This window comes from Sus scrofa, chromosome 6 (genome assembly GCF_054392235.1).
Source record: "Sus scrofa isolate SSC_HxYL_T2T_F1_AM1 chromosome 6, Sscrofa_HxYL_maternal_Yorkshire_Landrace_v2.0, whole genome shotgun sequence".
Classification (NCBI taxonomy): Eukaryota; Metazoa; Chordata; class Mammalia; order Artiodactyla; family Suidae; genus Sus; species Sus scrofa.
The window spans coordinates 168,805,021-168,828,419 of NC_139388.1; the positions used below are offsets into that span (position 1 = coordinate 168,805,021).

Genomic DNA, 23,399 nt, shown 5'->3' on the forward strand with positions numbered 1-23,399 from the left:
CTGCTCTACAGCAGTGTGACCAGTCATATATATGCTGTGTGTGTGTGTGTGTGTGTATGTATACACACACACACACACACATTCTTTTTCTCATATTATCCTCCATCATGTTCCATCACATTTTATTGCTTATAGTTTCCTATGATGTACAGCAGGGCCTCATTGCTCATACATTCTTTTTTTTTTTTTTTTTTGTCTTTTGGGCTTTTAGGCTTACCCGCACTGCATATGGAGGTTCCCAGGCTAGGGGTACAATAGGAGCGGTAGCTGCCGGCCTACACCACAACCACAGCATCGCTGGATCCGAGCCACGTCTGAGACCTATACCACAGCTCACAGAAACGCCAGATCCTTAACCCACTGACCGAGGCTAAGGATTGAACCTGCATTCTCATGGATGCCAGTCGGGTTCGTTAACCACTGAGCCACAACAGGAACACCTGCTCATCCATTCTAAATGCAATAGTTGGCATCTACTGACCCCAAACCCCTGGTTTGTCCTAGCACCTGTCTTGAGTGTAAAGTCTTCAGGGGAATTCAGAGGCGGTGCTGCCTCTGCTTGCTCAGTAGGAAAACCTGAATGTCGCTCATCCATTTACGAGGCTCACCTCGTGATCATAGACCAATGGTTTCTATCTTCTGCATATGTCTCAGCTGTGTTCCCAATCGTTGCATGAGGCATTGGAATCCCTTACCAGGTCCTTACTCAAGGCTTCCAGGGTAGATTGTCTCCAAGCCCAATATTGAAATGTCCAGTTTTTTTTTTTGTTTTTTTTTTGGTCTTTTTTTAGGGCTACACCCATGGCATAGGGAAGTTCCTGGGCCAGGGGTTGAATTGGAGCTGGAGCCTCTGGCCTACGCCACAGTTCATCAAAATGCCGGATCCTTAACCTGCTGAGTGAGGCCAGGGATCGAACCTGCATCCTCATGTAAACTAGTCAGATTGGTTTCTGTTGAGCCACGATGGGAACTCCAAAATGTCCAGTTTTTGCTCCCTCAACTTAGTAACACTAAGATCTGGTACATCGATCTTTCTCTTAATAAAACCTGATAAAAGAAAGCAGCCTCTTCCTGAAAGTCTCCACGTCTCCCAGTCCCCGGCTCTGATGTGTCTCATGTTCACCTTGTAAAGGATGTGAGCTGTAAAATACCCTCCTGTTAGGGCTCCCAGAACCACCAGAAGGTTCTCACTCTCTGGGGTCTGCCAGTCTCTCCCCTAACAGCTAATTTACTTTCCCAAAAGGATGTGATATATCGTCCCGACTACTACACTGGACACTCTGTAACCCTCGGGGAATCTCTGTTTCCATTGGAGGAAGTAGAAACAAGTGAAGAATCTGGGTCTATGTACCTGTCTGGCTTGGGGGGCTGCTGTCGTCAGCTGCCTGAACCAAGATGTGTGGTTTCCCCAGTTTGGCCAAGGGCTATAGGAAAGGAGACCTGGGCCCCCTTCTACTCACTGCTTGTGGTTAGTGCAGGCAGAGGAAGAGAACCACCACCCACTTTGGGAACTGTTCCTCTAATGTTTTCCTTTGTTTCCCTCGCTTGACTCCGCAGATCCCAAGTCCAACTTCCTGTACAAGTTCATGGATCCAGTCGTTGGTATGTATGTGCGAAAGAAAGGGGTGACTCTCTGTCTCTCAAAGGCCCCTTCCTGTGTAGAGCATGCCAAGGAAACTCAAATCGGAATTCAAAAGCGTCGAGAGTAGGGTAGAGCCATTCTGCACGTCTTCAAGGGGAAGGTCGAGGGGAAGGTCGAGTGGTGCAACTTCCTAGGAACCGTCCTCATCCACTTCCCTCCCCAAAGTCTCATGTGCAAGACAGCAGATGTGTGACTCCCTCCCACCTCTGTCTGTACAACTGCAGCTTTTCCATCCATATATTCTCTATTTTATTCTTTCTTCTCTCTTGTTTGCCTGGCCCTTTTCCTTTCCTTTTTCCATATGCAAATCAGTAAAGGTTTGCTTCAAAGTACAGTTTGGAAATATTCCATGAGCAGATGAATTAAGCTTTTGAGGCATACGATTGGTATTTATGTGAGACGAGGAAGGAATTAAATGAGAGAATAAGGTTTTGGATTCCCAACTACATCAGTTTGAATCCTCTCCCCCCCACCACCGCTGACTAGTTGTGTGATTTTTGGGGAAGTCCTCTAATTTCTCTAAGCCTCTGTTTCCTCATCCTTGAGAACAAGGATGAGAGTTACCTCTTTGGGGTGTTGTGGGGATTAAATGAAACACATGTATTTTCAGCATTTAGTATAACGGCGGGTATTGTAACAGCGCTGGACTGTGCATAACAAGCCTGGCGTGTGGTAAGCACTCAGTGGATGATGGCGATTGTATATCATTAAACTTCAAGGTCAACGTACAGCCAAATCTTTAATGACCTCCCTGGTAACAGCAGGTTCAGGGGTGTCAGGTCTGATGAGTGATTTCACTTCGTATCACTTCCAGGTGTGAAGCACAGAGCTGCACTCAGGAGAGGGTAGCTGAGTGGACACTCTTATCTAGTTCCTTGTGAATTTTGTGTTCACAGTAGAGTTTACGGATTGGTCTGGGGTGGAGAGGAGGTGAACATTTGCTGTGCCTCTGCCGTGAGCTAGAGCCCAGGTCAGGCACCTTATGTGTACACCTTCATTTAATCTGTACGGGGCGCAGCGAGGTAGAAATTTACCAGCACACTCTACCCGTGAGAAAACCAGACCTCAGGAAGGTTACTCCACAGGTGGAAAGGAATTGGTGATTTCAGGACTAGCGCACTCATTGGGCTTTAAAACTAGGGGTCTTTCTCACAGTGCTGGATACACATCCATCCCGGGGGGCAGCATCGAAACTCACTTCATTCTTCATATTTAAGTACCACGTCGACATCCCACCACGTCATGACTCCCCGTGTGTCAGAGCCACTCCATATCTGTGTTCCTCACCTCTCCTCCTTCATCTCAATTAAAAAAAAAAAAAAAAACTGGCATGAGGTTTTGTGCCTTTATTTCTCAAGGAAAAGGACTCTTGAATCTGAATGGACCTAAGTGGTTCCAGCATCGTCGCCTACTGACGCCCGGACTCCATTTGAACGCCTTGAAATCGCATGTGGAGATAATGGCCCATTCTGTGAACACAATGCTGGTACGTGGAGGGACGGAGATGCTCTGGTGTGTGGCCAAAGGCTTCCGCCAGGGACGGCATTAGACGCTGTTAGGTGGGAAGTGAGAGGCAAAGGGGGATGATTTCTAGAAGTCAAGCACAGTGCAAGAACCCACTGAGCAATGGGTGTCCACGTAAGTCTTTGCTGTGGTTCTTTGGGTAAGAAAAGAAGAGGAAGATCTGGTCGTCTGTCTTAGGTTTATTTTGAAACCCTTCGGCAGTAAAGCAAGTACCACGTGGTGCGATTCAGACGGTAAGTGCTGCGGTGACAGGCAAGGGAACCAGCAGCTGCTGGAATAGCTTCAGGTTCAGAGGAGACTCCGATGTCACATGGACTTGAGTATGTGTGGAATGTGGATGAGAGCACTCAAGGCAGCCGAGTGAGTTAACACCACCGAAAGTTTTGCAATGGGAGTGGACCTGCCTGAAGGCGGTAAGGGACCTAGAAAGAGAGTATCTACACTGAAAGCATGTATCTACACATCTGCGGACGTGAGTTTCCTCCTGCAGGTCGAGTGGATCGTCAGGAGCAGAAGGATGTCGCAGAGGAATATTCTCGTGGGTGGTCCCTGATCTATAAATGAGTTCTGTCCCAAAATTCCGCTAGTACACGGTGTATTTGTAATGCTTCAATTGCATTTATTTTAAAAACCAGACAAGTGATTCATTAATGCAGTTTCATCATAATGCTTTAAACGCCGCAAACAGAGCCACAGTTTCCTTCCGCCTTCGTCTGCACACCCACCCCTTTTCCCAAGCGAGACCCAGTGTTACCAGCTGGTTGGCCAGGTTCTCAGCCAAGCTCACAGAAGCAGATTTAACCTGAACTCTGCTGGGATTGTGATGAGAATACCTGTGCACGCTCTCCAGGCAGAGGGCTAGAGGTACAGGCTAGTGTGGGAAGGGGGCATTCTCTTCCAAGTCTGGTGCTGTGCACGTTCACGCACAATTATGCAAATCGGCCAGTGGTGGTATTTGAGTGTATCTCCATTGAAGAAAAGTATTTTATTCTATTTTCTTTTTATCAAAGTTTCCTTGATTTACAGTGTTGTGTCCGTTTCTGCTGTACAGCAGAGTGACCCAGGCATGTGTACATATGCTTTCTTTTCCTCACACTATCTTCCATCATGGTCTATCCCAAGAGGTTGGATGTGGTTCCCTGTGCTATACAGTAGGGCCTTGCTGTCTATCCATTCGAAATATTTTTTGTTTGTTTGTTTTTGTGTGGGGGTTTTTTATTTTTCTTTACTTTTTAGAGCCGCACCCGCAGCATATAGAGGTTCCCAGGCTCGGGGTCAAATCAGAGCTGTAGCTGCCAGCCTACACCAGAGCCACAGCAGCACAGATGTGAGCGGTGTCTGCAACCTACACCATAGCTCACGGCAACGCCAGATCCTTAGCCCACTGAGCAAGGCCGGGGATCAAACCTGTGTCCTCATGGATGCTAACTGCTGAGCCACAAGAGGACCTGCTCAAGTTTATGTTTAAATGTGCCTTTGGTTCTTGAGAGTAGTGATGGGATTAGGTAGCTAGCATTTGGGCACTAAAGAGGGAGGAAGCCCTTGTAGTTATGGGCCTCGTATGAGATTATCTGTTCTGCGAGAACTTGGATCTGTTTTAAAGCAGAGTTATGATAATAATTGAAAGGCCAAAGATACTTAACTCAGCCATTTACTAGACACCTGGTTTGCTCCGTGCTCTTTCTCACCCAGTCGGGTGCATTTTTCCCTTCCTCCCTCCAAGTAAGCACTTGGCTTGTTTATGTGAAGATCAATCCGCTGAAGCCTCATTTAAACTGGGGTCGGGAGGCCGGAAAGGGCAGCTCCCACATCCTACGACGAGAGGGCAATTGCAGACCCAGTAGGAAGTGACCTCCCTGTGCATGGTGATGCCTTTACTACCCAGCAGGAGGAAGGGAGAACTTCTCCTTGCCCAGCAACAGCTCAGCCAACGAGAGACGGTCACAGCTCAGCCAGTAAAACCGGCCCACGCTCCTTCAGTGGACCTTTGTGTATAACAGGTCCCCCAACTCCTCCTCCTCTCTGCAGGAGCTGTCCCTGCCTTTGGTCTCCGGACTCACCCGTGCTTCACCAGAGGCCCCTTGTCCTAAGTAAACCCATTTTACTGATGAAATAACGGGTGATGGCTTGGGGTCCCCATGTACCTCTATGGCCTTTGGCTCCTGCGCGGTCCGGACTGTCTCTGTTACATGGGATGCGCAGTGATGGGGAGGAGGCTTCGGAAGAAGGCAGTTTGAGGAGGTGACGGTGTTGATCTTGACTCCCGTGCCAGGGTAAATGGGAGAGGATTTGTGGCACTGAGGACACGCTTCTGGAGATCTCTGCGCACGTCACCTTGCTGACCCTGGACATAATCATGAAATGCGTTTTCGGCTTGGAAACCAACTGCCAGATAAACAGGTCAGTTAGAGGAAAGCAAAACAAAAGGTACTCGTTTGCCATTATCTAAGTCATTTATTGACATTTTATCCCCACTTTCTCTTCTAGCACCTATGATCATTACGTAAAAGCAGTAAATGAAGGCAGCAATTTAATTTTTTACCGCGTGTACAATTTCTTATATCACCATGACATCATTTTCAAGTTCAGCCCGAAGGGCCACCGTTTTTTGGAGTTAAGGAAGATACTGCATCCCTACACAGGTATTTCTCGAGTTTGGGCAGTCCAAGTCCCACACTGTTGCAATTGCACTGTGTCTCCCTACAGGAATAGGCCTCAATGTGAAAAGAGAAAGAATTCTTGTCCTTAATGAATCTGTCTCTGAACGTTGCTCAGATGAAATCCAAGTCCTTTAGAAGAGTTTGCTACATCCATAGAAGTAGTCTTAGTAGAGGTTTTCTCTATACGCCATCGTTTTAGTTTGTACAGTTTTTATTAAATCAAATAAATGTGGGCATCTAACATTTCAAAGCATGTACGGCCTATGCCTTTTTGCGCAGTGATTGCGGTAATAATCACAAGCTAAAAACAGTCATGCGGCTTCGGAATGAGCAGAGGAATGAGCAGAGGAACGGAGTGAGCAGGGACATGCATTCAAAGGAAAGGGGAAGCGGGGGCTGTTCAACGGGTGTAGAGTTTCAGTTGTGGGAGTCGAGTGAGTTCTGGAGATCTGTGGTGCAACATAGTGCCCATGGGGAGCACTTCTGTACTGTGCACTTGAATTTTTAAGTGAGCCTATCTCATGTTATACAGTAAAAAGAAAAGAAAAGAAGCTGGTTCAAAAATAATTGTTTATTGAAACTTTGGCACTGGTGATGGGGGTGGCGAGGTCTTTGTTGTGAGGCACTGCTGTGTGCATTGTAGGATGTTTAGCTGGATCCCTGACATCCATCCACTCAATGATAATAGGTCTCCTACAGTTGTGGTAACCAAAACATCTCCAGACATCACTGAATATCTCCTGGGGTCAAAATTGTCCCTGGTTAAGCACCACTGCCTTCTAACCAGATTGTAAAAGGAAATTCATCCATGTCTTCCTCTAGCGCTTGTGTGGTTTTGTTCTTTTTGCATTTACATCTTTGATGCACTTAAAGTTTATTCTTATATATGATATGAAGGGTTGATCTCATTTTTCCAAATGCTTATCCGGTTGTCCCATCACCATTCATTTTATCTGTGAAGGTTGTGATTTCTCCTTCAAATCTGAATGAGAGCCTTGCTGGGTAGAGTAATCTTGATTGGACATTTTTTCCTTTCATCACTTGTTAAGTATATCATTCCACTCCCTTTTGGCCTGCAGAATTTCTGCTGAAAAATCTGCTGATAATCTTATTGGGGTTCCCTTGTATGTTATTTGTTTCTTTTCCCTAGCTGCTTTCAAGATTTTCTCTTTGTCTTTAATTTTGGTCAGTTTGATTAATATGTGTCTTGGGGTGTTCCTCCTTGGGTTTATTTTATATGGTACTCATTGTGCTTCCTGGATTTGAGTGAGTGATTCCTTCCCCATGTGAGGGAAGTTTTCGGCTATTATCTTTTGGAATATTTTTCTGTCTCCTTCTCTCTCTCTTCTCCTTCTGGCATCCCTATAATACGGATGTTGCTGCGTTTAACACTGTCCCAGAGTTATCTGAGACTCTCTTCATTTCTTTTCAGTCTTTTTTCTCTTTTCTGTTCTGCAGCCATAATTGCTGCTAATCTGTCCTCCACCTCACTTATTCGTTCTTCTGCCTCCTGTATTCTGCTGTTAGCTGCTTCTAGTGAATTTTTTATTTCAGTTATTGTATTTTGCATCTCTTCTTGTTTAAGTTTTATATCTTGTATCTCTTTGGTCAGTGTTTCCTGTAAGTTATCCATCTTTGCCTCCAGGTTATTTCCAATGTCTTTCATCATCTTCAGCATCAACAGTCTAAAGTCTTTTTCCTGGAGGCTGAGAATCTCCTCCTCACTTAGCTGATTTTCTGGGGTTTTTCCTTTCTCCCTCATCTGAGTTATAGTTCTCTGTTTTTTCATTTTTATAGGTTTTTGGTGTGGTGACCTTTTTACAGAGAGTAGAATTATAGACTCTCTTACTTCTGATGTCTGCCTCCCTATGGCTGAAGTCGGTATGGGGGGCTTGTTGTAGGCTTCCTGATGGGAGAGGCTGGTAGGTGGAGCTGATTCTAATCCCTTTGGTGGGTGGGGCTTAGTCTCTGGATGGGATTAGAGGCAGCTGTGTGCCTGAGGGGTCTTTAGGTAGCCTGTTTACTGAGGGGGGGGGGCTGTGATCCCACCTGAATTGTTGTTTGCCCTGGGGCTTCTCAGCAGCTGACTGATGGGTGGGGCCAGATTTTCCCAAAATGGCCACCTCCAGAGAAAGGCACGGCTGCCGCCGAATATTCCCCAGAGCTTTGCTTTCAATGTCCTTCCCTCACAACAAGCCACGTTCACCCCTGTTTTCTCAGGATGTCCTCCAAGTACTGCAGTCAGGTTTGACCCAGATTCCAATGGAGACTTTGCTTTGCCCTGGGACCCAGTGCACGTGAAAGTCTGTGTGCACCTTTTTTTTTTTTTTTTTTTTTTTTTTTTTTGTCTTTTCTAGGGCTGCTCCCACGGCATATGGAGTTCCCAGGCTAGGGGTCCAATTGGAGCTGTTGTCACCAGCCTATACCAAAGCCACAGCAACACGAGATCCGAGCTGCATCTGCAGCCCACACCACAGCTCATGGCAATGCTGGATCCTCAACCCACTGAGCAAGGCCAGGGATCGAACCTGCAACCTCATGGTTCCTAGTCAGATCCATCAACCACTGCACCATGCGGGAACTCCTATGTGTACCTTTTAAGAATGGGGCCTCCGTTTCCCCCAGTCCCATGGAGCTCCTGAGCACAAGCCCCACTGGCCTTTAATGCCAGATGTTCTGGGGCTCTTTCTCCCCGTGCCAGATCCCCACACATGAGAGTTTGATGTGGGGCTCAGAACTCTCACTCCTGTAGGTGAGTCTCTGTGAACTAGTTAGTTTCCAGTCTGTGGAGCTTCCCACCCAGGAGGTATGGGGTTGTTTATATCGTGAAATTGCCCCTCCTACCTCTTTTTGTGTCCTCCTCTTTTTCTTTGGAGTAGGATACTGTTTTTAAGGTTTCTAGTCCATTTGGGTGAAGACTGCTCAGTCTTTAGTTGTGCATTTTGTTGTTTTTAGGAGAGAAGTTGAGCTCCAGTCCTTCTATTCCACCATCTTAATCTCGTCCCCTGAATTCTGCTTCTTATTTCAACCTTTGTTCATGGCAAGGACTCTATTCCCAGAAAAACACATTCATAAGAGTCAACCGTTCATTATAAAAGGTCCATCTTTTCCAGTTTTTTGAGATAACTCCCTTTATCATATCTAAATGGATATCTATGAACTTGGACCTATTTCTCAACTTTCTTCCTATTACATTGGTCTGTCTATTCATGTGCTAGAATTACACTGACTTACTTATCTTTCTGGTATTGATTTCTATTCCACTGAAGTCTGAGAGCATACACTGTGTGATTTTTGTCATTAAAGTTTATATGTGCGGGAGTTCCTGTTGAGGCTCAGCAGGTTAAGAACTCAACATAGTGTCGGTGAAGATGCGGGTTTGACCCCTAATCTTGCTCAGGGGATTAAGGATCTGGCATTGCTGTGAGCTGTGGCATAGGTCACAGTGCAGCTGAGAATCCCACGTTGCTGTGGCTGTGGTGTAGGCCTAAGCTATAGCTCTGATTTGACCCCTCGCCCGGGAACTTCCATATGCCATGGGTAAGGCCATAAAAATAAAAAGGAAAAAACAAATAAATAAATAAAATTTATGGATGTGGCTATGGTTTAAAGTGATTGTTGATATAGATTTATAGCTACTATATGTTACTGCTTGCTATTTACTGCTTTTTTTCCCCCTCAGTTGAGGTAACATTGGTTTGTAAAAGTCGTGTAAAAAATTGGATAGCCTTGTAATTGTATATTGGTTTTTACTGATAACCATTGGAGTTGAACATTTCTTATAAGTGGTGTTTCATCTTCTATGAAATGGTTTTATCATTTTCTCATCTTTGTTTTTGTTTTTGTTTTTTGTCTTTTTGCTATTTCTTGGGCCGCTCCTGTGGCATATGGAGGTTCCCAGGCTAGGGGTCGAATCGGAGCTGTAGCCACCAGCCTACGCCAGAGCCACAGCAACGCGGGATCCGAGCCGCGTCTGCAACCTACACCACAGCTCACGGCAACACCAGATTGTTAACCCACTGAGCAAGGGCAGGGATCGAACCTGCAACCTCATGGTTCCTAGTTGGATTCGTTAACCACTGGACCATGACGGGAACTCCATCATTTTCTCATCTTTGATTCATTTGTAGGTTTGCTGATTTCTTATGTCTTTGCAGTGTAATTGTTTTATTAAAATAAAATATGTTTGTGATATATATGCATATGTAAAACATTTTTGCTATCTCGTTTGTCAGTATTTTTTATTTTTATTGTGATCAAAGACACACAGCATAACATTTACTGTCTTAACCTTTTTCTTTCTGTACAGTTCAGTGCTATCAAGTGTATTCTTATTGTTGTGCAGCATCACCACCATCTACCTCCAGAACCCTTTTTATGTTGCAACACTGAAACTGTGCTCATTAAACAATAACTCCTCATTCCACTCTCCCCTCAGCCCTTAGCAACCACCATTCTACTTCCTGTGTCTGTAAATTTGGCTAGATTCTCCAAGTACCTTATGTATGTGGAACCATACAATATGTATCCTTTTGTGACTGGTTACTTGATAGTTTGTCAATTTGTGGTTCTATCCATTGATTTTCACTTGTTATCTACACAGTTATTAGTGATTTTAATCTACTTTCCTCTTTCCCCCTCCGTACTCCTATTTTTAGTAGGATTATTTATTTTTATTTTTATTTTTATTTTTATCTTTTTAGGGCTGCACCCAGGGCATGTGGAGGTTCCCAGGCTAGGGGTTGAATTGGAGGTGTAGCTGGGCCTACGCTATGCAGGATCCGAGCCGTGTGCAACCTATACCACAGCTCACGGCAACGCCGGATCGTTAACCCACTGAGCAAGGGCAGGGATCGAACCCGCAACCTCATGGTTCCTAGTTGAATTCCTTAACCACTGCGCCACAATGGGAACTCCGGATTATGGTTTTAAATATTCTGTTCCTTTTTTTTTTTTGTTTTAGACCCTTCAATTATATGTATGTTGGTATTTCTTTGCTTGTCTTTCTTTTCAATCCATTTCGTGTGATAATTTTTCCTCAAAAAATGAGCAATTTCTGAGGAAGAAAAGAATGATTGGTCACTTGCACCCAAATTTGAAATCATTTAAATTATGTTGCCTACCTAGTTATATAAAGTATCTTTTTGGTCTGTTGTGTTTGTCTTTGGAACTTTGCTCAAAAGTTGTCATGATGGGGAAATAGCCATCTGCGTCAATTAAATCTATTAAATATGATGTGCTCATCCTGACCTCAGGAAATTAGGCAAAATTTTCAGCTATTTCTGGGCCATGGTTTGCTCTGTAATTTATTTTACTTTGATTGACTTTGCTGTTACTTTGGTAATGGGGAATTCTTATTCTACTGCAGCAAAGATAATCCAGGCTGGAAAGAATTCCCTCATGAATGAGAATCAACAGGGTAACACTCAGAAGAGGAAGTACCGGAATATTTTCGATATTGCTCTTTCTGCTCAGGTGAGTCTTTCAAGTTTCTGAGCCTACTCATATCTAGTCAATTGTGTGGGGAGTTGGATGAGCAGGGAGGAGGGAAGACAAAGGCAAAATCGATCAACTACTTTGAACAATACATTTGAATTGATGGGTGGTGCTGTGGGGTTTGAGGAAAAGACTGAATTCTGCAACTCTGTCACCAGATGGAGACAGATAACCCTAAATTTTTAACTGATTTAGCGGGATTTGGTGATTACCATAAAGATTCATTGTAGTTTTAGAGAAACACAGGAAGATGGGTCACAGGGTAAGCTAATAAAATGAGGAAAAGAAGATGCTGGAAAATCTGGACAAGTGTGGCAGAATGATTGCAGGAAGACTTTGCAAGGCCAGCTTTTTTATTTTTTGATGATTTCTAGGGCCACCCCCAGGGCATAAGGAAGTTCCCAGGCTAGGGGTCCAATCGGGATCTACAGCAAAGCGAGATCTGAGCTGCATCTGTGACCTACAACACAGCTCATGGCAACGCAGGATCCCTGGCCCATTGAGTGAGGCCAGGGATTGAACCTGCGTTCTTATAGATACTAGTCGGATTCATTTCCACAATGGGAACTCCTAAGGCCAGCTTTTCTTATCTATCTTTGGTTCTCCTCTATCCCTTGGGCAAAGTATGGAACACAGTATATGTCTGTTGAACTGAATTAAAACTAAAACTTTCTTTTACAACTCTTTTTCCTCAAACCATTATTTTAGTTGGGTCTCCAAACATCTATAAACTGACATTGCATAAAAATATCTCTACTGTTCTTTCTAGGCTGAAAATGGTGACAGCTTCTCAGATACTGACCTACGGTCTGAGGTAAACACATTCCTGTTGGCAGGGCATGAAACCATGACAGGCGGCCTTACCTGGCTCCTCTACCACCTGGCTCTGTACCCTGAGCATCAGGAGAGATGCCGGGAAGAGATCAGGAGCATCCTGGGTGACGGGTCTTCCATCACCTGGTAAGAACCTGTATCCCCAAGCAGTTTACCCAAGTTTGCTCCACGGGATTTTTCCTTTATTCTGTCCTCTTGATAACCATAATGCTTCAAGATACGCATATGGGAATTCCAGCAGAAGAAGAGGCAATCTACTTATTCTTCTGTTTTTCTAGAAGATCCAAAATTACTCCTTTGTCTTTTGCACTCACTCATGCGTCGTTAGCTCTTTCATTGTATTTCTAGGCAGTGGTGTGTAAAATGTCCTACTTCTTTCTTCCTCTGAGGCCCTGGGACAGTGGAAATGGGGCTTGCATTCCTAACTTGATGGCAGTGAATGGGGCTGTGATGGCTCAAATGGGGCTCCTCTTCTGAGGGACCTGAGTGAGCATGTGCATTTTTAAGCCTCCTGGTAGGCATTCTCTCCTATCTACTTGCTCACTCCTCAGAATCCGCTTTGCACTTAGAACATAGTAATAAATGATACCCACTGTCCATGAGTTTAGCCAATATGGGCGGAATATATTTAAAGTACTGAGATGCAATACAATCTGTGCAGGATTTGGTGTGGGTCCTGCCCTCAACAAGCTCATACTTTAGTATAGGAGACAGGCCCCATTCGCAAGGTTGCAGTATACCATGTTAAGGGCGATGAGACAACACGATGGTGACCACAGACATTTAGGAGCCTGGCACCTAAACTGGCATGCAGGGCTCAAGGAGACTGCCTGGAGATCTGACACTCAAGCTGCCTCTTGCAGGATGGGCGCAAAGAGTGAGCTCACAACACTTGACCTGGACAGGTCTTTCTAAGCTATTTTTCCAAGTCTTCAGCTTTCTTCCTGTTTCTTGCAAGGGAAGAGCCTGTATACCATCGGACGCCTTTTGGTTTTTCCTCAGTGGGAATTTTAATCCTCTTTTATATTATTTCTACAATAATTTGTCAATGTATTTATTTTTACCTGCTTTTTTGTTTCTTTCCAGATCAATTTTTTATGCTGCCCTTATTTGTCAATATAAAGACTCTCACACAAAAACGTTAGTTAGCCAGGTGGAAAAATTCAACTCCATTTGCCTAGACTTTCAGCATATCTTGCTGTCCGTCAGTGAAGCCCAGGTTAGAGGTTTGCCCCTCAGAGATGCTGTTTGCAAGAAAAACACAGGTCCCCAGTACTGACCACACTCCTCACACCAGCTAGATACTTCACATGTCATTGTTCTGCTGGTCAGAGAAAGATGGAAATGCTAATGGCAACCCAGCCCAGTGACTAGGGGGAGACACCACATTTCAAATGCTAAGAACATTTGTTAAGGAAAATTTGAATGTCTATAGGTATAGTAGAGAACTCACTTTCTATGATGAAATACTGGTCATTTCCTACCATAAATTAAAGGTGTGATCTACACAGCACAAAATGCACTGTCGCTTGGTAAGAGTTTACTCATTCATTGAGTTTAGAAACACTCTGTATCACCTCCCAACATTATTTAGATATTTCAAACCTGATTAAGGCAGATATATATACAACTCAAATAGTGACCTTCTTGTTCTTGTGTGGCCCATGTGAAAGGTAAACTCATAAAGAAATCTGCCAGGTTTCTGCCTAAAAGGAATCTGCCAGAAGATGAAGGCCAAAGGATCTGTTAACTACCAGTTATTTTGATAAGAGAAATGGCAACAAGATTATAGAGAATAAAGTATGTTTCCACGCAATAGTATTGCCTCATCGTTACATTTAATGAGATTTGTTTAGGGCAGTCTGAGAATTGATCATTCTTTTAGACAGATAATAAAAGCTCGCTGCAAAGAGCAATTTCTGCAAAAGTTGGAAAGTTGTTCATCTCCTTTGGGCTCCTCATCAACCCACTTCTGCAGTGGGTCAAAAGGCCTCTCTTCTCTTTGCACTGGGGCTGAGATGGACAACACTGTTTTTCCTAAGTCTGAAAAGTGCTAAGCTAAGCAGAATCACGTCTCTTACTCTGGGCTCAAGGAGGAAAGAGTCAAAATTAAAATTTCACATTGCCAAAGAGCCAAAGCCTACCTTCAAAATAATTACTCAGAAAAGCAGATAGAAGCACAGTGAAACAAAGAGACTAAATATATGGTGTCATTTTATTGAACCAATCTGGCTAGCTAGGATGCAGAGAAACATTTTTCTTCTTCTCTGAGTGGCCCTTGAAACTTGCTGTGGGGGACAAGTGCTTTTCATCCCTGGGGTGGAACCTGGAGTGAATCTCACAGCATTTCCATCCATTTAAATCATAAGAGCAGTCCCATTTCAGTACTTAAGCTGTCTGGTCCAGGGCAGTAATAAACAACTTCAAAGGCTAATCCACTTAGAGCATCTCCATCTAATCCAGCTCATAGGTCCTTGGGTCTGGAAGCCAGCACGGATGATGGGCTTGTGGATTGGCTTCCACTTACCAACCATCCAGAAAGGGTCCCAGGAAGGAGAGAGGCTGAGGAGAAAGCAGCTGGTACTATGGCGATTTTTGTTCTCTAAACGTGGTGGATATTCAGGGCTTCCTTTGACTCTGGATGGCTGCATCTGTGGGATTTGGGGAGAGCCCCTCCCTGGGACTTTGCAGGGATGATTCACAAGACAAAGGAATCCTTATGCTTAGAGATCCTTTCAAGCTGGTTCCCAAGTGTGCTCCCTCTTGCCTGTTCCTTGGCCCCTAGGACACACTGGAGCAGTCCTGTTTTGTTCCTGTTGCTTTTCTGCCTCTCCGTCTGCTCTGAGTCACAGCCTTTTCTCTCAGTCTTGTGCTCCCCATACTTCCCAAACAGAGCACAGGTCAGCTCATCTATGTCATCCTTTTAAAGCCCCTCTTTGCCCCCTCCTCCCTTCCCCATGGTCCTCCAGCATTCCAACTATGCCCACTCAAAACACCTGGGCCTCCTCTCTCCACTCCTTACACATTCCTTTTAAAGAAAACTTACTGGAGTATAGTTGCCTTCCAATGTTGTGTTAGCTTCAAGTGTACAGCAAAATGAGTCAGGTACACATATACAAATATGCATCCTTTTTCAGATTCGGTTTCCATTTAAGCCAACACAGAGTGTTGAGTAGGTTTCCCTGTGCTATACACCAGGCCCCTATCATCAGTTTTGTGGATGATGGTGTGTGTATGCTCCTAATTTCTCCCTCCCCCCAGTGTTTCTCCTTTGGTAACCGTAAGTTTGGTTTCAAAGTCTTTGAGTCTGTTTGTATTTTGTGAAGAAGTTCTGTTGTATCATTGTTGGTAGATTCCACATATTGGTGAACCCATATAGTATTGTCTTTCTTGGTCTGACTTACTTCGCTTAGTATGATAATCTCTAGGTCCAGCCATGTTGCTGCAAATGGCATTATTTCCTTCTTTTTTATGGCTGAGTAATTTTCCATTGTGTGTGTATGTGTGTGTGTGTGTGTGTACACGTGTGTGTACCATGTTTTGGATTTACATCATGAGTTAAGTGCTTCGAAACTAGTTTTCAGAAATGCCCTTGGCAAATCTCTCAGCAGTTGTTTAGTGGTTCATTTTGTGATGAGGATATTTGGCACCTGTTCAGTTCCTCTTCTCTGGACCTCAGCTGAACCTGAGGCAGAAAGAGTCCCATGTTAACATTCTGTTGCATCAACCAATTGGTCAAATAGCTTTTACCAGGAACCAACATCCAATAGAAACATCTACCCTTATTTACAAGCTAGATGTGGAGTCTGAGTTGCCCTTGCTCCTCTCTTGTTCCCACAGGGGCCAGCTGGGTGAGATGTCATACACCACGATGTGCATTAAGGAGTCCCTCCGCTTGGCACCTCCAGTCCTCTCCTTTTCCAGAGAACTCAGCAAGCCCATTACCTTCTCAGATGGACGCTCCTTGCCTGCAGGTCTTGGCATTCTTTCCCTAAGCAGCTTCTGGAGAACAGGGGGCTCCTGGGGAACACAGTGACAGCGACCAGAAGGCTTCTTGGCTCTCGTGGAGTCCAAAGACATGCCCAAGGACAGCTGGTTTAGGGTGAGGCACCTGTTAGGTGCTCAATGGGTAATGTCTCGCCTTTCCCAACGGCACGGCGTCTTGTGCAGCCAAGCACAGAACCCCAACCGCAGCCCAGGGTTTCTTGTGTTATGGGACACTGTTTCTAAGCTAAGCCTGGTCTGGCTGAGTCTGAGACCTGGGCGATGGGGACTGGTGGGAGATGAGTACCATTGTCCCCGTCTGGAAGGCTCAGGGAGGGCCTCTGTCTTCATTATCATCATCACCTTCCCCTGACAACCATGCAGCTCATCATCGTTTACAGAGAGCCTTCAGAGAGATCGTCTCATTCTTTCCCTTCAGAACACGATGTCCCCAGACCCTTCTACATGCTTTGCAGTCTACGAAGCACTTTCAGATGCCTTTGGCATACCGCAAACCCACCGGGGGGTGCCAACGTGCAGATGAGCAGAGCTGGAACTCGCTCAAGGGGCCCCACGTCCAGAGCCCAGTGTTCTCCAGAGCAGCACAAGTGTCTGAGCAGGGCGAGTGGGAGGCCGAGGGGTCACATGAGACAAGCCTCATTCACCTGCTTCAGTGTCCTCTTCGCTCTTGCCCTTGGGAACAAAGCCACAGGATTCCTTGTGCCGATACCAACCGCTTGTCACTGCCTGTCGCTTTGTTGACAGATCCAGGATTGAGTTCCCAGAAGTATTTCTGGTGACTGAATAGTCCTCAAATTGTCTCACCTCTCACAGTCCTTTTCTTACTCCCCATACCTCATGGATATTTGCCAGATTTCCCTACCTTGCATGCATGAAGAGCACCAATAGAAACTTTTCATTGGATCTGCCCGATGGAAGTACAGCTCGGTTCTTCTGCTCCCCAACCATTGCCCCTAGGTACTTTACAACCCACTAGTAGACCCGTCAGTAATTTCCAGAGGTGGCAGAAAACATGAGCATGGCCTGTCATTTTGACATCATGCCAACGGCTCCTTAAGATAGAATCGGGTACTAACTAGATCATCGATTTGAAGACTGACGTGCCACCAGCTCCCCCTTCCTGGAGGACCTTCATGCTGGCAATCACCCACGGCCCACAGAACTCGGCCAAGAGCTACTTCCTTCCCTTCAAGAAGAAGAGTCTTCTTGAAGAGCAGTGTGACAGGAGCTCATGATATGCTCTTTCCCCCACAATCTCATTGATTTCCTTCCTTTCTCAGGAATTACTGTGGTTTGCAGTATCTGGGGGCTCCACCACAACCCTGCCATCTGGGAAAACCCACAGGTACGCCTGTCTCACACGTAAATACTTCCAAGAACTAACACTGTGCAGTTTACTTTGTGTTAGTTAGGCATGGAAGTGGCAAATGACACAACACGACAAAAATAGTCATAACCAACAATGAGACACTTTTCCACTTAAGGACCACCGCCTCTTCCTCTCTTCCTACCTCATCTTGCTTTGGAGGGAAGCTTGGGGTAAGGCCCTGCCAGCTGCTCTAAATTGCCCCGGGCGGTATTTCAGTCTTTTCTTAAGGCGCTCTCCCAAGCACTTAGCTAGACGTCCGCAAGGGTGTGGACTGTCCACAGCCACTCGGGCCCCTCTAAGTCTCCTCTGCTGGATGTCACCATCAGAATTCTGGCAGGAAGGCAAGGGCCCACTCAAGGGGGGGAGAGTGGACTTGAGTGTGTTTTGAGGAGAACTTCAGAGAGGAACTCTCGGGGTAGGGTTTCGGAGAAGCCAGACGGAGCAAATAACTGCTGCAGTGCTTACTCCTCTGGGCTTGAGGGACATGGGAGGGAGAGTTAGGAAACCCGGAGAGAGATTGCAGCTGGGAAAGGCCCCTGGACAGGAGTGGTGGCTGCCAGCAGAGTGTGCAGTTAACCTTTGGCCGCCTGGCTGGGAGGCGCCCGGGGATTAAACGCCCTGGACGTGCTCTCCTCCCACTCTCCAGATCTCCTCTCCATGCCAAACCCGCGGGGAACCACAGGGGCCTGTCGGGAGCCCGGCGCAGGATGGGAAAGGGAGGAGAGGGGATCTGGAGAGGCCAGAAGGAGATGGGGAGCACTCCTGAGTCTCTCGAAACTCTAACTCTCACAAAGTGGACAGATCCTTCCTTTTCCATAAGCTGCTAGTTTCCAATCTGTCGCGTGCCATGGGCGAGTGGTTCAACTGATCACATAAGCATTTTCACTTGACCTGTAAGTAGGCACCCGCCTCCCCCCAAAGTGAAAGATCACCAATGGCCATGGCGTTTCTGCTTTCCCCTTCCTTAATCTGGGTAGCTGACTAATCAACTGGGAGGCCAGACCAGTTCTGCAGGTCCAGAGTTGTGCTGTTTGGTACGGTGGCCATGAACCACCTGTGGCTATGGAGCCCTTGAGATGTGGCTGCTTGGAGTGGAGTTGTGCTGGAAATGTCAAATTTTAAAGATGTAGTGCCAAAAAATGTGAGGTATTTCCTTAATAATGGCCTATATTGAATCCACATTGGAAGGGTCATATTTTCCGTTAAGTAAATGCTTGTATTAAAATCCATTACCCCTTTCTCATATGCGGCCAGCAGAACATCTGAAATCACATGTCTGTATTCTATTTGTGTGGGTCAGGGCTAAGCAGTAGCTTAAGAAATGTGCTGATGGTGTGTGGGGGATGGTGGCGGGCTTGCCCTCTCATTTCAGGTCTTTGACCCCTTGAGGTTCTCTCAGGAGAATAATGACAAGAGACACTGCTACGCCTACTTACCGTTCTCAGCTGGACCAAGGTGAGGACAACTTGAAGTTGTTGAAAATGCACAGAACTGTTTGCTTGGGAACACTCTTATCCTCGTAGCCCCTCAGCTCTCTAAATTCATCCAGGGAAGCTCGTCTTCTCGCCTGACCATGCGCTGGGTCTTGGTGCCTGTTCGAGCCCCTGAAAGGGCCAGTTAGTTTCCCAGAGCACGACACCTTTCTCTGTGTCACACTGTACAGCCATGCCTCAGAAAGCTACCCAGCAATGCGAGCTGTTGCTCATGGGCTCAGTGCAAGTTCACTCCCAACAAAGGAGAAAGACTTCTGTTTTTTCAAACTGTATTCCACCTGTATATGAACGTCCTAAATTCTAAGTTACTTGAAGTGTGTATCACGATGAGTTGATACACACAGACACCGTGAAAGGATCCCTCCCTGCCTAGTTAATTGGCACATCCTTCACCTTCCGCATTTACCTTCTGTGTGTGTGTGAGGGGACATTGAAGTGCTACCTTCTTGGCAAATTTCAGTTCTGCAGTGCAGTGTTACCAGCTACAGTCACCCAGTTTTACATCCGAACCTCAGAGGAGAGATGGTCCTCTGGGCACCTCCAAGTGCCACCTTGTTTAGGGAGGGCATCACCTGGAGCCCCCCAGCTCACAGTCTTGCAGGGAGCCCTTCAGTCCAGCGTCCAAATGTTGGTAAGTCACGTAGTGTGAAAATGCTGCCAGCGAAGTCAGACTTGTTGTTCTAGGAGCTTATGAAAGAGTCAGAAGGAACATTCCTTGTTCAAGTATCTCTTTCTTTCCCTTGGCGTCTGCAGGAACTGCGTGGGGCAGCAGTTTGCGATGGCTGAGTTAAAGGCGGCCGTCGCCTTGATTCTGCTCCGCTTCTCACTGACGGCAGAACCCACCAGGCCTCTCGTCTCCAGGCCCAATATTTTCCTCAAACCCAAGAACGGGCTCTACTTGCACCTGAAGAAACTCCCCTAATGTCAGCCCAGAGTACGATGAGTACATACATTTTATTTTAAAGGCAGGTCGTAGCTGATGGTTCAAGACAAGGGAGGAGAATGCAAGCGTGGGGGTGGGGTTAAGAGAAGAAGGGCCGAGGGCCCCTGTAGAGCTGCCCATTGTTCAAAGCATGTCTGTGTGACCTAAGGTAGCACCTAGATCTCTTTCCGTAGGACTGACCAGATTTTCAGATCACTTCTGTTTGATTCTGGCTACTACTCTTGCCACATATCAAGCAAGAGTTTTGCTAGATGGCTTCCATATAATTTCGATTGTTTTAAACTTTTTTTCAGAATGACACAGGTCATAGGTGAATGTATGCTCACTGTAAAAGGTTTACAACACTCGAAAAGCGGGTGGAGTTAGAAGTAACCTAGGCCACACCTCCCTGCCCAATCTACTGCTTTTCCTGAAGACGGAATAGTTTGGCGTGCATTCTTTCAGCTTTTCCCCTGTACAGTTCCGATGTGCATGTGTATGTGTGTGCTCTTGTCTATGGGATCACATCCACATTGTTCCTGCTTTTTCTCACTTAATAAAAACACGTCTCAGTCCTAGTCATAGCTTCGTGAAATTCTGTGATATGGATATACTATAATTTATTTAACTATCTCCCTCTCATTGGATACGTAGGTCATTTCTGTTTGCAAAGCGTGCTTATTGGCCATGTATGTTTGTCTTTGTTTTGCTCTCTGTGATGTGTATTCCACTTATATTTATTTTTCCCTGGAGCCATTTGTCTTTTTCTTTTTTATCCATATGGGTTTTCATATGTATTGTGGAAAATAATCCTTGATGATAACATTTCTTTGTAATTTGCACCCATGCTTTCACTTTTTAAAACTGTGTGTACAGTGTCTATCACCATGTGGGATGTCTAAACTTCATGAAGTAAGGTATATAACTGTTCTTTATGGTCTTTGGGTTTGAGTCTTGGGTAAGAACGCCTCCCTTTGAAATATCACCAAGATATTCTAGGAGTTCCTGCTGTGGCACAGGGGGTTAAGGACCCAGCATTGCCACAGGTGCAGTGAGGTCAGCCATGTGTCACACGTGTGGCCATTGAAATAATAATAATGATAATAATAATAATAATAATAATAGTAAAAGATATCCTATACACTTTCCTGGTGCTAACACCTCTTGCAAAGCCCAACAGAAATCTCTTAATGATCTCAAGCTTCGCCACTTATGTGGTGTTGAAGTGCCTACTGCGTGTCAAATATTCTGATACCCATTAGAGACTCAGTGGTCAGCATGGCCCCTGTCTTCGTGCAGCTTCTGTTCTACAGTGGAAGTTGGATACCAGACAGACCATGACGGATTCACTGAGTGCCGTGAAGGAAGTGAGTGGGCTGAGCTAGACGGTAATCAAGGGGAACCTACTTTAGATAAGGCTGTCAAGAAAATCTTTAAGGAGGTGAGATGCAAACTGAAACCTGAATGATGGTAAGAGAAGCTACCCCCACTATTCCTCCTGTGCCTGACAATAGCAACATCATGGCAAATCGCTGGCCAAGTTAAATAGCCCTGAAAAGAATAGGGTCCCTGCCCAGGACGAGCAAACTGATCTTGACAGTCTGGATAGACCGTACATGAAAAGCACGCACTGATGACCTCAAGAAGCCTCCATCGCCAGAAGCTCCCCTAGGAGAAGAACCTCAACAAGACGCAAATTTCTTTCTCTCTCCGTGAAAGTCTCGAGGTGGCAGGTGGTCCAGAGCTAGCAGCGTGGCTTGCTCTGCAAGATCGTCCAAGTATCCAGGCTCCTTCTGTCTTCCTCCCCCGTCTGCACAGGGCTTTCAGTTAGGGATCTAAGAGAGCGGCCAGCTTCCGCCACTGCATCTGCCTTTGAGCCAGTGGGAGCAGAGGGAAGGGCCTGGGGAGGCGAGCGCCTTTCCCCTTGGAGACATTAGCTGCAAGGTGTATACATCCCAGCTCTGCCCAACCCCTAGTCCCAAACCTGATGAAAGGGAGACTGAGCAATGTGGTTGTTCCCTGGCAGCCATGTACTCAGCTAAAACGACTTCTGTTCGCACAGAGGAAGGATGTTGAAGGGACACGGGGTCATCTCGGCCACAATCAGCCTATTGTGTATGGGCTGGGTCAGGTCTTTTTAAAATGGAGACAGCATCAGGAAGAGTGCTGAGCATGGAGCGTGTCACGGCATTCAGAGTTTAGAAATCAGGAGCCAAAAAGAAAAGAAAAGGGAGTTCCCGTCGTGGCGCAGTGGTTATCGAATCCGACTAGGAACCATGAGGTTGCGGGTTCGATCCCTGGCCTTGCTCAATGGGTTAAGGATCTGGCATTGCCGTGATCTGTGGTGTAGGTTGCAGACGCGGCTCGGATCCTGGGTTGCTGTGGCTCTGGTGTAGCTGGTGGCTACAGCTCCGATTCGACCGCTAGCCTGGGAACCTCCATATGCCACGGGAGCGGCTCAAGAAATAGCAAAAAGACAAAAAAAAAAAAAAAAAAAAAAAAAAAGAAATCAGGAGCCAGCCTCCAGCAGGCCACACAGGTCAGTGTGTTAATATCCAGTCCCACGTGTGGAGTGGGCAGGGAGGGCAAGCATCTTCAAGGCGTTCCACGGGCCTGGCCCAAATACTGGCACATTTGATGAAACCAGATTGCATTTTAATGGAGCCCTCCAGGAACCAGAGTCTCCTTGAGAACACCTGCAAAGACTGCAGCCAAGTGTCCCCAGCTCTCCCTCCAATCTCGAGAGGGCTTGTGACAATGAAGGCCTCAGCACGTTCAAATAGAAGAAAAGCTGCACGTCTCTCCCTGAAGGGAGCAGTCGAGCTTCCCTGGCAATCCTCTCTAAAACATCTAATAAGGACGCTGGCTTTTCTCTTACTTCTTCCCCCACTCCCACCCATGGTTCTGAGAATTACTGTGCTGGCCACCAGCACCCTAAGGCCTCCATCCCTAGAGACTGCTCTGAGATGCACCTCCTGGGCTGGAGACAGGCTGGAGGGAGCCACTTGTGCTTTCTCTCTCTTCCCCACTTGGAGCCAGCAACACTTGTTTGGGGCATACAGAGCCACATCTGCCGAACAAATGGACCTTTAGGTTGGCCCCAACTGTAGCCACAGATTGACCCCGTAACCCTGTATACCCCTGGCCTAGCAGAGTGCCTGTGGCAGCTCGGGAGCTCAACGCATGCCTGTTTAATGGATGGATGAGTCAACAAGTTCACCCTGACCACAAGCTCACCTTTCTCCCCAGCCACCACACTGACCGCCGAGGCAAGGACTAGTTACTTCTGTTCCGAGAAGCCGGCATCGTGCCTCTGACTCACAGGCCCTTGACGTCGGCCTCAGCCTTGGCACAGCTCATACCTCCTGCCAGGGGCAGCACTCAGTCTGCCCTCATTCTACACTCATAAACATTTATGGGACACCCACTGTGTTCTAGGCACTGGGGACACAGC

General features: G+C 46.2%; 1 protein-coding gene across 2 annotated transcripts in view; it reads left to right on the forward strand.

Moving 5' to 3' along the window:
* The window catches only part of CYP4X1 (cytochrome P450 family 4 subfamily X member 1), a 44,072-nt gene that overhangs the window by 7,773 nt on the left and 12,900 nt on the right, over positions 1 to 23,399 (forward strand). The window contains exons 3-12 of one of the 2 annotated variants that reach the window (XM_021096702.2): positions 1,558 to 1,602; positions 3,001 to 3,128; positions 5,439 to 5,566; positions 5,654 to 5,808; positions 11,195 to 11,301; positions 12,092 to 12,282; positions 15,997 to 16,130; positions 17,442 to 17,506; positions 18,903 to 18,985; positions 19,777 to 19,957. In XM_021096702.2, coding sequence (XP_020952361.1) covers positions 1,558 to 1,602; positions 3,001 to 3,128; positions 5,439 to 5,566; positions 5,654 to 5,808; positions 11,195 to 11,301; positions 12,092 to 12,282; positions 15,997 to 16,130; positions 17,442 to 17,506; positions 18,903 to 18,985; positions 19,777 to 19,945 — 1,205 coding nt within the window. In that variant the 3' untranslated portion in view covers positions 19,946 to 19,957. Of the gene's footprint in view, positions 1 to 1,557; positions 1,603 to 3,000; positions 3,129 to 5,438; positions 5,567 to 5,653; positions 5,809 to 11,194; positions 11,302 to 12,091; positions 12,283 to 15,996; positions 16,131 to 17,441; positions 17,507 to 18,902; positions 18,986 to 19,776; positions 20,524 to 23,399 lie in introns of those variants that run through there. The other variant, XM_021096701.2, reaches the window with a different exon arrangement.